General features: G+C 41.0%; 1 protein-coding gene across 1 annotated transcript in view; it reads left to right on the top strand.

Annotated features, from left to right (window-relative positions):
• Window positions 1-14,596, top strand: part of igsf21a (immunoglobin superfamily, member 21a) — a 229,489-nt gene that overhangs the window by 139,856 nt on the left and 75,037 nt on the right. Inside the window, exon 4 of the mRNA XM_054784820.1 lies at window positions 4,778-4,896. Coding sequence (XP_054640795.1) covers window positions 4,778-4,896 — 119 coding nt within the window. The remainder of the gene's footprint in view (window positions 1-4,777; window positions 4,897-14,596) is intronic.

Raw genomic sequence — 14,596 nt, 5'->3', positions numbered from 1 at the left:
CTAGGGTTGCGAGGGTAAGCTGGAGCCTTTTCGACAGCCAGTCCACCTTTAAAAGAACCGCTTTTTTTTCCCGTGGCTTGGTGAGTCTCTGTTGTACTGTGCGTTTGTTTCGCTATAATACAGGGTTAGCAAGCAGCATTAGCTATATGCTAACCTGCAAAACAGCGGCATGCACTATGTAACGTGCTGTTAATGAATTGATTGGCTGTGGAAGTAAATACGTGCAAACAGGATTTTATCGTTGGCTGGACAGTGCTCATCGTTGTGTTATACAAGTATGTTACCGCTTGTTGTTGTTCCCTGTCACTCACTGGGTTGCATTACAAAACGATAGAGAATAAATTGTTATGTCTATATTTCGTTTACAGTTCAGGTTGGATTGTATTTTGTGCGCAGCATGGTTTTTCTGTGTGCAGACTTTGCGATTACTCACGCGCAGCTTAGGGGGAACATTGGCTGTGTGTTGACATTTTCAGTGGATAGTAAATCTATATTGCTATTAAAAAAGCTGTACACTGACTACTCTAACGTACAGTCATGGCCAAAAATGCCAATAATTTTGGCCATGCCAATATGGACTACAACAATCCATCCATTTTCTATACTGCATCTCCTCTTTAGGGGGTATGCTGGAGCCTATCCCAGCTGACTTCGGACGACAGGCGGGGTACACCCTGGACTGGTCGCCAGCCAATCGCAGGGCATATATAGACAAACAATCATTCCCACCTATGGACAATTTAGAGTCACCAATTAACCTAACCTGCATGTTTTTGGAATGAGGGAGGAAACCGGAGTACCCGGAGAAAACCCACGCACACACGGGGAAAACATGCAAGAAATGCCCAAGGGTAGGATCAAACCCAGGTCTTCCCGATCTCCAGGCTGTTACTGTGTTGGCCAACATGCTAACCACTACACCACCGTGCGGCCCCGGAATACAACCAAAGCAGCGTAATTTATACAGCCACGGTAAAAAACATTGGCATCTTTTAAAAGCTAATATTTTTCGACATGGCTGTATATCCGAGTTTACTTTTTATAGTAGTATCCGCTGACAAAATATCTGTAATGAAAACTGAAATGTGAGGGAGTCATCTCAGATGTGTTGAACATTTCATACCAACACTTTTAAAAATGAACAAACTCACTGTTTCAGGCATTGATTCTCTTGAACACATGGTGTTGTCAAAACTTCCAAGCGAACCAGCCTTCCAGGCTGAACTCGCTGTAGTTGTAGGTTCCTTTGTGGCCTCCTCACCCTTCTTCCAGCAGGCAGCAAATCCTCCCCTCCATATTGGTTGTGTCTGGTTACTTTTCACAGCACTTGTCTTGGTTCGAATCCATGAATTCCACAGTCTGGACTGTGGATAGCAGATAGGGCTTTGTGTGTAAAAACAAAGCAATAGGCTACATCAGCGTTTACTGGAATGTAGTCAGCCAAGACAAAGCCAATTAACTCCCCTCCGGAGAGATTCACATTGCTACTCTCATCATTTTACACTACAGTAAAAAAAAAAAAAAAAAAAGAGGGAGGGAGAGACTATTTTACACTTATCCCTCGAGGATGTCTGTTGAGACAATCTCACGTTATGTCTGGAGGTGCTCACTTTTTTTTATGTATACTTTACTTTTTCAAATATTTGTTCATCATTGGTTTAACTACTTCATGCTTGTGTTATCTTAAGATGGATGTTTGGGATAGGTGGACGGGTGTGTGGTTAGATCATGGGATGGTGACTCGGTGGGTTAATTGGAATGAAAGGTGTCATCACTGATACGTTTGTGAGGAGTTGTACACACACAGAAAAACTTCTGACTGTCCTCTAATGTTTGAGTAGTAGTAGTTTTAAAAAATTAAAAAAAAAAAAAAAAGAGAGAAACACAAATGTACCTATTCTTTTCATGGCAACAATTAAACTGAAACTAATCCCTGGTGACTTTGAGTGAGAACTGGACTGACAACCAGAAAGATAAGACTTAATTAAAACACTGACAACAGACAGCAGATGAGCTGAGGGACAACTCAAGTTTAAAAAGTCATTCCTTTTACTGTGATGTGCTATTATGCTATTTCCATCAGTGTTACAGCAATTACAGTAAGTAGCGCTGAAGCATTATAATTAGCATTAATAACTGGACGTTGAGGGAGCACACAATGCATCCCAACAGCGGCAAGAGTTGTATCAAGGCAGCTCAATGGCCCAGGACACATGCATACAGTCTGTTACATTGAACCGTATAAAGCACTGCCTCGTGTGGTGGCCAACTGAGGGTAGCGGTCAGTCGGGTTAAACTGTCCTCGTGCGGCCGTGGGTGCGTCACCACAGTGGAACACACTCAAAACAGCTTTGGACCTGCAGCAGGAACAAGCCTGAGATAACATGGGTCACCGTGGACGACCTTGTCATTTTTTAGTAAATATTTATGTCCCGTGCAGCTTTTGTCCTGTTTCTGTTTGGAATGATATATAACAATGACAATATGACAAAATGCTTATAAATGAACCACTGTGATGCATGCAGGGTTGATTCTTTGGTCATTTGGATTATCACAAGAAACACACGTGCTGATATATTGCATATTTCCAACCAACCAAGGAAAACCTCGTAAATCCACTTTTTATGACTTTTCTCAAATAATCAGAGTTCCATGTCGTCGTGCGTATACTAAAGGTGTAGCAAAAGCGCCATGTTCATAACAAGAATTCCTCATCAGAACATGGTCTTGTTTTTAAAAAACGAAGAGCTGAAGATGACACGTTTTGAGTTGTTCGGTTGTGAAACAACTGAGCAGAATTTCTGGTGTTAAGGTTGTCTAATAGCAGTTTTTCTAGTGTGTTTTATATCAAATACTACAGTGCTAAACATTTTAGTTGGCTGTTTTATTTTACAAATTAATCACATTCAAACACCACGCTTTTCTCTGTCACCTCCGGCGTGCCGCAAAGAGCCATTTCTTTTCAACTGCTTAGTCCACAACTGCAAATTCTACATACATTTTTACTGTTACGGCCAGCTCTATTTTGCTACCAAACCCAACCACAGCCTCAAACCCATCTTCCTCAAATTTATCAGCAATTAAACTGAAATTCTACTCATCTGCACCGAGCGGACTTTCCACGCTTTCCAGCTTTTTTCTCCTTATTTACCACTCCTCTTTTCCCCCCTCGCCCAAGGATAACAGTCCTCTATCCTCCTGAGATCAAGTGCATTACGGTACATGTTTGCCTTTCAGCACCATGGTACTTGTTTTTAAAACTTTGACCTATTAGCCTCAGTCAGGGAAACTGACCCCACCATCTTATGGTGATATTACATCATTGCGCCCATTTCAGTGAAAACAAGATAGTGGCAAAGTTAGCAAAATACCGCTGCACCAACTTCTGAAAGAAAAAAGAGTAAGGTCAAAATTATGTCAAAATTTTCAGAATGAAACCAATGTATTTATGCACAATAACGTCTGTAGCTTCGCACTGCATTAAAATTTGACAAATTCTAGTAATAGTGGCAATCTTCAAGGTCTTTTGAGGCACTTAACATTATGTAACGTGATTTATTGTGCCATGTAGTGTGCTAAGCTTGTAAATACTTCATTGATTTTATAGTTGTCAGTAGTTATTTTAAGTGGTGCAATTGCTTATTCATGCGGTTAAATAAACGTGGGAATATTAAGTGTAAATATTTCTAGCAAGTGGTACAAAGAATGAGAGTCAGCTACAACATCCACAAGTGCACAAATATGGCGTAAATAAAAGCGTGTTGAAAGTTTTGTGTTTTTACTCTGTAGCCCGTATATTGGTTTAAAAATCCATCCATCCATCCATCCATCCATCTTCTTCTGCTTCTGTGGGGGTAGCAGCCTAAGCAGAGAAGGCCAGACTTCCCTCTGTCCAGCTACTTTGTCTTGTTCTTCCCGGGGAATCCCGAGGCGTTGCCAGGCCAGCTGAAAGAGGGTCCCTCCAATGTGTCCTGGGTCTTCATCGAGGTTCCCTGCCCTGAACACTTTCCTAGAGAGGCATCCTGACTAGATGTCCAAGCCACCTCATCTGGCTCCTCTCAATCCGATTCTTATCACAGCCGCTTCGCACTCAGCTGCGAACCGATACAGTGAGCGCTGAAGATCACGACTCGATGAAGCCAGTAGGACAACATCATCTGCAAAAAGCAGACACCCAGTCTTGCAGCCTCCAAACTGGATCCCATCAACGCCCTGGCTGTGCCTCCAAATTCTGTCCATAACTGTTATTAACATAATTGGTGACAAGGGGCAGCCCTGGCGAAATACAACCCTCACTGGAAACGAGACTTATTGCCGGCAATGCGGCTCAAGCTCTGACACTGTTCATACAGGGAGTGACCCACCCGAATTAGGCGGTGCGGTACCTCATACTCCTGGAGTACCTCCCACAGGATTCCTCGAGGTACACAGTCGAGAATTGACATCTTCCACCACATGGCAATAGATCTAATAAACTGGTTCATGTACTTTGTCATGCAGTAAAATAGACCCATGGTACTCATAGGAGGACTTTGATTTTTGAGAGAATGACATATTTTAGAAAACTAAAATGTTGTATTTACACTAATGGGGCCCTTCAGATCCCAAACAGAAGATTAGTTATTATACTTATTAGGTCGTCCTTTCTCAAGGAGAGATTTAAAAAATGCACTGCAGACAAAAGCTTGGGTCACAGGAGGCTATTCCATTGTATCAAAAGGTTTCATACTGTCAAAGTGGCAAAGTCTGTTCATTTCAACGTTGTCGTGTTTTCCAGGCTCCCAGAGGTCCGGATCTCGGACAACGGACCTTACGAATGCCACGTGGGAATCTACGACCGGGCAACAAGGGAGAAGGTTGTCCTGGCGTCAGGGAATGTTTTCCTCACCGTCATGTGTGAGTACTCTCCACTGTCATTTACAACCATGGAAACAAAATAGCATGAGTTATATCACCGATGACTACGCTGTGCTAACTAGCTAATGCGATCTACGATCAGTGTTTAGTCTCATGGAGGCTAGTCCAAGTCTGTTTTTGGTTTCAGTGACTATTAAGTATATGTTGAGAATTTGGGTACTCCATGCAAAAAACGTGAGACTGATTTTTTTTTTTTATTTGGTTCACAAATCAAAGTTAAGTGACCAACGCAAAGGCTAGGTTGAGGGTTTTGATAGAACTATAGCGTAAATGTGGCTTTTCTCTTTGACGTAATACTGTAGTAAACGACACAGAAATAGGGTATAAAGCTGCCTACCAGATTGAAGTTGGGTCTTCGTTGTCTAAAGCAAAGGATCCACTCAGTGGGTGGTTCTTGGTTTTAGTGACGTGTGGGAAGAAGTGAACAATGCAGCGGTGGGACAGCTGAAGCACCCCGACGTAGCTAGGTCCTAAATTACCGCACCGCTGGAGACGAAGACGAATGGCCTCTGGCATTGTGGCTAATTGCCGTCTAAACTGAAACAGAATTATTCATAACCTATTAGTGTGTCAAGTTCAATAGGAAGTAGGAGAGCGGAGGGAACCGAGGAAACAGAACGAGAGGGAGAGAGAAAGTTTAATTAATAGCAAGCAGTACACGTAAAGTATTTTAATTTTTTAAAGGGCTTCATAAATAAGAATTATCATTTTAATGAATCCCCCTGCCAAGAAATTCAATCATCCAATTTTAAAAAGGATAAACCCTGAACTCTTGCTACCTCCGCCACTGCCCTTCAAAGTTAGTTTTCCTTCCCATGTGTTGACTTCACGAAGAACTTCTTATCCTTGAATGACTGGAGAAGTCATACTATCATGCATATTTTCCCCGTAACATATAACAACTAATCTTGCAATGGCATGTAAAACATTGTGTAAACGTAAAATCAGTGAAGTTAGATCGGCGCAACCTGAGGAATAATTACGTAGCTTTAAAAAAGTCCAGTGACGTAATTTGGAACATAAATGCACTACAATGCATTGTAGTCACTATAAATGAATCACACCAAACAGCAAAATCAGACAAAGAATATTCATTGTGACCATAAAATACATTGAATAAATTCATCAGCTGGGGTTTTTTTATGGTCACATTGCAAGATTATTCTGAATAACTCCTACACCTAAATTATCTTGTCACGTATGTTTCATTTATTTTGCATGCACTGGCCTTTTTACATAATTTGCTAAATGGCTGTTTGATTTGCATTTGGCACAGTAATTTCTTGCTTATCCACATCTTTTCCAGTTTATGTGACGTCCGACAGGTTCATGCATCAACACGCAATTACTAATTGGTGAGGCAACAAAGCAGGTCTACGTCCACCAGAATGGGGAATCTCTGCGAAAGAGGCTCGGTTTAGTATTTACTTCTCAAAGTATGTTTGTGGAGCCTTTTATTTCCATGGGAATGGTGCTTGAAATGGGCAGTCACATGACATTTCAGTATATTGTGATTCAATCACGTCGGGGTGGGGGTTCTGACCCATCACCAATCACATAAAATAGATATTTCATTGTGCAGACAGAAACATATCCATCTTTATGAAGCTAAGGTCGTAATTTCAGGCTTTGCTGGGTGAATGAAATCAATACGTCTTTTGCCAGTGTTGGAGATTGGGTCATTATTTGTTATTACCCAAAGTGATTCCTATATGCGACATTCCTAAGATGACGAGGAAAGGTCATTTGTCTCCGCTGGCTTGAGTTTGACCTTGACAAACCCGCCCATGGCTGATTTGTGCGCACTGTCAAGCAAGGCTGTTGTGTTGTCTGCATAAGATGGCCGCTGGGTTATTGTTTTATGCATTGGTTTTTACTTTTCCAACGTTGGTACACCGTGGTATTTATAGCCAGTGTAAATGAGTGTTAAGGTGTAGTGAAGCTAATTACCTTCTCATCCTATAAAAGTGGGATTTGTTTGAATAATTGATGCCCAACTTTAACTAAGCGCTGCATATATTTTGCGGCTTGTCTATAAATCGGTGGGATTAACGGTGTGGGAGCTGCAGACAAGGCTGTGTATGAGGTATAAAGTATGGAGAGGGAGAGTTTTTTTTCTGAAAATTGAAGAAAGCATGTTATCCCCAGTCGACCCAAAGACGATGGTCTATATTTTTAGACTTCTTTTCGGGATGTCGGTGTTGTTCAGGGCTTCCTGATATGACTTGCTCTTAGTTTGTCACTTATCCTGCGTCTTACCTTTTTGGTGAAGTCCTACAGGGCATTAACAGCATTGAAATGTGCTGTTTACTGTGCCAAAAAATGTCTCATGCAGAAGGCAACTACATGTCAGTTTGCAACAAGGTGATGCAGCTACAAGCGACGTGCCCTAATTTTATTGTTTTCTTGTCCTCCGGCATCATTTTGTCTCTACAGTATATTATCAAGCCCCATATTTGTGTTGTTGTTGTTAAGAAACGTATGCCACTCTGTTCCATTACGGCTCTTGACATTCCGTTTAAATGACTGGGAGAAGTGACAGCACCAATAAAAAAAAGCTGGCTCAAGGCCCCACGGATGGAGGAAGAATGAGCGGATGAATTATTAAATGTTTGTCTTTGAGCGAAACCCTGGAGTGATGAGGGAAGCAAAAATAAACAGCTCACGAGCTTCCTCAAGGATTTTCATACCCAACACTGAACTCGTAGTCTGGGCGTCTTTGTCTGTGATCAAGACTTTATCAGCCTCTCTGGTGTCTGATTGTTCTCTTTTATTATTTAAAAGAGAGTTGAAGATTATAACAAAGAGTGGAATATCTCACTGTCATTTTGTCGAAACTGACCTTGTCACATTTGAGGTATGAACTCATTTAAGGCGTGTTTAACGTTAAGCACATCAGCCACAATCAGCCGTCAGTGAGGCAACAACGTGCACCTTGGAGAATGCCTCTTTAGCTCTTTAGCCAGCCGTGTTGCGTCGCTGCTCATTTCACAGAGAAAACAGGAAAGGTGTTTCAGATTCTTGTGTCATCCTCATCAGCTCACATTCTGCTGCTTTGGAACTGAAGTGGTAGTTCATGTCGGGGGATGATCATGCTCCATTTGCATGCATGAAGTTATAGTGAAGATTAGCAGAGGCTGTCCTACAAAAATTCTCTAAAACCTAAAGGATTAACAGGCAGGAAACGGCAAAATCTCTCACCACGTGTACTCTGACACAATCAGGTGTAATACAGGTTGAAGAAGGCGGAGAAGGATAAATAAAAACTATAAGTGGTCCTCGGTTACAGTTCCGTATTACGATGCACTCCCATAAATGAATAAAAACTTTATTTTGGTCCGGAAGGACAAAACTCGCTCGAGAACTGTCGCTTCCAACCACACGAAAACAACATCAGGAAACCCAACTGTCCTCGCTGAGTGACAGTAATAACTAAGCAGAATAGTGTTTTTTATTACTGTGTCATTTAATTACTGTAGTTGGTGTTTTTGTTACTGTGTTTTATGTCCTTCATATGTTTTGTGTACAGTGTGACTTAACTGTTAATTTTGGTATAAAATTCGGCTTACAACGTGTCGTAGGAACGGAACTTCGGAACCACCAGTACTGTATACTATTAACTTTAGGCATTCCGAGTGTGTGAGGCGTCTTCTAAAGTGGCCTTAAAGTTTGCTGTATATGTAGAATGTGCTGAGTGCAGTGGAATCCCTGCAGCTGAATATAATCACGCTGTTCAGCCTCTTATTTGTTCTAATTTAGAAACAAAAAAATCAGATTTTTTTATAGGAAATAATGGTAATTGTATTGAGTGAAACTGTCACCTTCGTAATGCCTTTAACAGTGTAAGTTTTAATGTTAAATGTGCTTTAGCGACACTTAAAAACTACGTTATGAACATGCTGAGAGAGATTACAGCATCTTCCTTGTTTATTATTGATATTGACTTAGTAGCCATATTTGCACAGAGCAGCCAGGACGTGTTACAACTAGTTATCATCACTCTATTCATTTTTTGTCAATTACTGGTACTCTGTTTGGCGGTAACAGCAGCAACAAACATCAGTAAATGCATGGAGAATAGGTAGGATTAAATAGTATAAACATGTGATGTACTTCAGTGTAACTTTGCTAAGCATGCTCGACATAACCATCATAACCATTACAATGACCACTGCAAAGACAGATGTTGCCTACTGCAACATTATTACCACAGTGGATATGGCCTGTTTCTGCTTCCTCCTCAAACACCAGTCTTCACTCTTTTTGAGAACCGGAGACATGTCCTCACTTCATCCTCCCCTGGCCAGACACCCTGCAGCCTTCCATTTCAACCCAACAGAAGCCGCTGCAAGTGTTACCATATGGCATGGCATTTATCTTAAAGAGGTTGGAAGCACAGTACCGAGAAATTCTAAGCTGTGGCAATGAACAAACAGCATTTACTGCGTGTGACATTGAGAGATATTTATTAAACCCTGCAGGGCACGGTGGCTCCCGACTGTCTTGCATTAATCATGTAGTAAGTTTCCTCCCTCCGCGATACGAGACACCCGTCATGGAAGAGCAGCAGTGTGGGACCTTTTGCAAAGATCATTTGTGCATGGGTACCATTTGTCAGCAATGCATGCCGCTATGTCTGAGTCACAACCAGATATTTGCCAGTGAATGATATCGAACTAGTGAATACCCATTTAGACTTGCATGAGCAGATGTACATGTAAGCACAGTGTGCTTGCTACTAGTCATGTGGCTGCAGCCTAGTGACGAGCCTTTGACTGAAGTTCCTTCATGGACCATGGGGAAAATTAACATAACACAACATAACACAATTTCATCAATTGATTGTTATTTTAAAGGGATGGGAGAAAGTTCTGAAGTCCTGTTTCTATGCCAGTGCGGACAATTATTGCTGCCGGCAGGAGTTGAACCAAAGCGGAATTATCAACCTTTCACTGCTCATGTCATGTTTTTCTGTAGAAAGCAAAGTAGTTGAGGATGAATCAACAATGCCTCTGCTGGCTACAGCCAAGTAGTGCACTCAATTTTGCCTCAATTGCCTCAAACACAAAATAAAAACACAATTCCACAGAATGTGGAGAATTCTTAACGCTCAATCTCTGGATACAGTTCCTTTCTTCCTCATTTTTCTTCTTTCTTCTCATCTTTACCATTGATCTGGGAGCAGTCTCCTCCCTCTTCTTCATTCTTAGTGGACTCTTCTACCAGTTTATTTGTACACGGGGCAACGATCCAAGATGGAAACAAACCTTTTGCCACTTTGCAAACTGTGGATCATCCAACTTCTCTATCGTCTGTGTTTGGCCCAATGTTTTCTTCCTGATTCCAGCAAGCCATAGCAGCATAATTGATAAAGAATTTTACCTCTGTCACATCACAGCACAATTATCCAAATGCACCTAGAAAAATCTTAGAATCGGATTCAATTATTTTTCTTAGAATGTTTACTTGCTAAGATAAAAGTTATTCACAAGCCGTTTTAGGCCTTAAGAGAGATCCTAAGGCGGCAAAATGTTAGGAGTGGTGAGGAGGACTTTTAAGAAGCCTAAGAGTGGCATAAACAGACAAGATGGCGGAAAGACGAGAGATATTCGCCATTTGCTACATGACAGTGATTAAATAACACGCTACCGGCTCGATCGTGCAGGGATAATGTTTGCGGTGGACCTCATCAGGGGTGAGCTTACTACTTCCACCCGGTGTATCTCACTAAGATAAAAGTTTCTGTCCCCTCCTTGCTCAGACTTGCTCTCAGGAACTTCCTTAATCAGTATTAAGCTACGATTCCTTGCTAGGAATCGTCAGGCTAAGTTAGAAGCTTTCTGAGAGGACACTGAGAAGCTTTATGAATACGGGCCCAGATTTTTTTTAAAAAAGCCTGTCACTGCAATACCCAACCATCAATAATATACAAAACTGCAATATAACAAGGCATGGCATTACAGAGCATATAGAGGATGAATACCATTATTACTATAGCAAGACCCATTAACCCTTTATCTTCTGCATTGTCGCTGAGTGCCCAAGTTAAATTTCAGTTGGTAATTTGGTAATTTCCATCACCTGTGGAAACATTTGGCCGCGTGCAAATTTGGCACGCGGCCAAATGTAACAAGCGTCAGACAACTCCAAAGCTCTACACAATAACATCATCTGGAGCATCTCAGCATCAATATTTATCCAATAACATGACAAAAACAGCAAAAGATCACTAGAGTAAGCTTCTATGAGGCTGTTAGCCGGTTGTAGCGCTTGTGAGCAGTGGTCTGTAAGTGGCAAATGAACCCTTTCCCAGGTTGAGACGAGCTAGCTAGCTTTGATAAATACATCTTTGGTATGAGGTAACAAAGAAGTGCTTGGTAGATTATTTCTCTATTGTAACAGTTGTTCTAGACAATGATTCTTGTCAAATAGTATATGCTATGTTTCCAAGTCACACGCGTCCAAACATTTGAGTCAGGTTTACACCAGCCTGTCAGGTCAGGTGTTTGATGATGCGATGCGGGTCTCGGCTTCTTCCCAGCACAAACTTGTTGGGCACGGAAAAACTTTTCACAAATCAGCAATTTTTTTCTTCCGAAGAAACAGACTTAAAACACATACGAATACCTTTTCAAAGTGTTCCCAGGGTCTTTCAAAGCATCACTTTAGAATAACCTTGTACTGTCTTTCATGATTCCTTTCATGGCTCCCTCGCTCATCCTGAGACGTGGATGTCTGATATGGAACACAACGACTCCCCTGATGTCTCCTTTTTTGTTCTCTCCACACTGTGAAGTGGAAGCGCCATTTCCTCATGGTGCGTTCACTCCCACCCCCCTTGGATGTCTTCATCACTTGCTCCCCAACCAGGTGCCTCCTCTCCATCAAGGGAGGCTGCAAAGGAGACGCAGATAACAGTCCCTTGACCATTTACCTCACTATCACCTCGCTTGATACCACATCTTCCCTGACAAGGCATAAAAATAGATTCTGTTTTTTTTATGTGTGTGTGTGTGTTTGACAGAACTTATCAGATAGTCTTATCATTTCCTATTGTAACTGAATCAGCTCATCCTCTCCAGGCAGTTGTACGTTTTATTTTAAAATTTAATTAAACTTTCAAGAGACTAACTCAAGGGCATCAGTGACGTGGAGAATGTCGGCTAGAAAGTGCAAGAGGGATGAAAGAAGGCCGTACGTCTCCCCGAGTCTTTAATAGCTTTCCACAAGATGGTTTGATATATTTTATCCTTTCAAACTTTTTTTTTTTTTTAATTATAGCAAAACATGATATGAAATCACCTGTCTGTCGCTTATAGCTAGCTTTGTGAAGACTTTTTGGTAGCTCGCAGTCGACCTTGGTGTTCTCCCCTATCAGTATCTTTCAGTCTGCCGGCCAGTGAAGCAAAGATCTTACCTAGGAAACTAACACGACGTCAGTGTTCTCCTCCGATTTTACAAGTGACTGTTAGCTCCAGAACCATCGCCTTCTCTCTTCAATTACCATTATTCACTTGCAACAAAAAAAAACAGGTTTGAGCCCTAAATATGCCTCACACACTTATTAAATACATTTAAAGTATGAAATGTATAAATACTCACCACTCATGAATGATATTTTAAGATGATCGATGAATAATTGATGAATTTGGAGTCACACTGTAGCCAGTCACAGCACACAGCTATGGTGCGTTCAAGGGCCACCAAAGAAAGTGCAAAATTTCAAGCTTGTCAGTGAAGCATTAAAATACCAACATGTAAAAACTGTGGGGTTTCTAACAGTGGTACATGTATGCTGTACATTTCACCTGTATTATCACACACTTATATATTATTACCAACGAACGGTGAATGAGATGTGTTTTCTGTGAAAAATACACCTTATTTTTGGAGGATAAAAATAATAATTTGACCCAAAATCCGCAAATTTGTGCAACCTTGAGTCCGCAGCTCAATACATGATTAGCGATGTTTTTAGCGATTGTTTCTCGATTGTTTCCTCGATTGTTTAAGGGAAAAAAAAACGACTGATTTATAATCAATTTGGTAGCTAATGTCAGTTAATTCTAAAAGGGTATTTGATGGGAATTTTCAAAAATTCCACATCTGAATGGAAATCTAGCAATAATCTTATTTATTTAAAAGGTATCTGACCCGACATGCAACTATCGGTAGGTAGCTAAAGTTAGAGGTCGGATAAATACATTTGTGCTCAGTGACATTGCTCTGCCGGGTGCAATTTTAGGCACATCGTCAAACTTTCAGGACTGTTTTTTTCTCTTTTCTTCAAGAACTATTTACCTTAGTGATGTTGTTAGAAGTGTGGCAACATTTCAGTTCCCAGTGTTGTTTTAATTGAAATCATGAACTTTACACTCTTTACGGTTTAACTCTGAAATTACTTTTTTCTTTTCTGTTCTTTTTTGGGTATATAAACATATCCCTTCCAGATGGGCCACAACAATTGGAGGTTCTTTATCCTCCCCGTACACTTTAGGTGTGGAAAGTGTCAGACGTTTCCAAAAGAGATTATGTCATCGTGGTCTTAGCTCTTTGAGATTTGACACTCATCTGTGGCACACAAAAGGATTTGGAGACATGCAAAAATATAGAAAATGAAAATTGTGGAAAGAAGGAAAAGCTTTAGGAAGCCATGAAAGCCAAGCATAGCCTTGGATTTAATTGATTGTGACTCAGTGTGCGGATTGTTCTGAACTTTGAAGAAAAAAAGAGGAGATTAATGGATATATGAAATAGTAAATTATTTTTGGTAGCCGTAAACCGGCTGTAAAATGCAAATCATTGAATAACTCGTACTTTAATAAGCAGTCATTGCATCGATGCTTAACAGTTACAAACCAATGCACAGTTTTTAGTAGAACACGTTCCCTCATTTTACATTTAGTCCAGGAGTGTCCAAAGTGCGGTCTGGGGGCCATTTAGGCCGGCGGCTCAGTTTGTGTTAGACCGCGGCACATGGTAGAAATGTAATTAAACAAAAAAAAAAACAGCAGAAATGGGGAAAATGTAGCTAAAGGCACTATGTAAAGAGAAAAAGCTTGACTGTTGACACTGTTAACAAATAACACAAAGCTTTGTCCTTTACTATCCTGTACGTTGAACCTTTTTACAAAAAACAAACAACAAAAAAAACAACAGCATTTGCCCCTCGGTGGAAAAGGTTTGGACACCCATGCCTTAAATGCTCACTCACTGAGGTTCATTCACGCTAAAATCAATATACTCCTCTTTTAATATTCTCCACTCTCACCTGGCGAGTGGAACCTCCATATCGGGATTTATATAATACTGTGATCAATAGACGGAGCGAGTGCAGTTTGCTCAATTCAACGATCAACATCACAGCAGCATCTGCTTCCTAGATCTGCACACTCAAAGCTCTTTGTTGAAAAAGACTTAATGGAAATCAAGCCTTGCACACAATCTCCTCTCCTTCCATATTTGCTATACGCCGCAGCAGTGTGTGCTTTGGTGGCAAGAAATCTGCTGCCACGCTGTGAAGAACGCAACTTAATTGACTGCTGTCTCAACCCAACAAGACCTCATAGGGACTGTCACAGCACACCAGGGAGGAATGCAGCAGGGTTTCCAAAATATAACCACAGTATTGTTGAAATGACACTCAGTGCTCAAATGCTGACAAAGCTTTATGATCTGA

This window comes from Dunckerocampus dactyliophorus, chromosome 8, assembly GCF_027744805.1.
Source record: "Dunckerocampus dactyliophorus isolate RoL2022-P2 chromosome 8, RoL_Ddac_1.1, whole genome shotgun sequence".
NCBI classification, from domain to species: domain Eukaryota; kingdom Metazoa; phylum Chordata; class Actinopteri; order Syngnathiformes; family Syngnathidae; genus Dunckerocampus; species Dunckerocampus dactyliophorus.
This window is presented reverse-complemented; position numbering and strand designations above follow the sequence as displayed.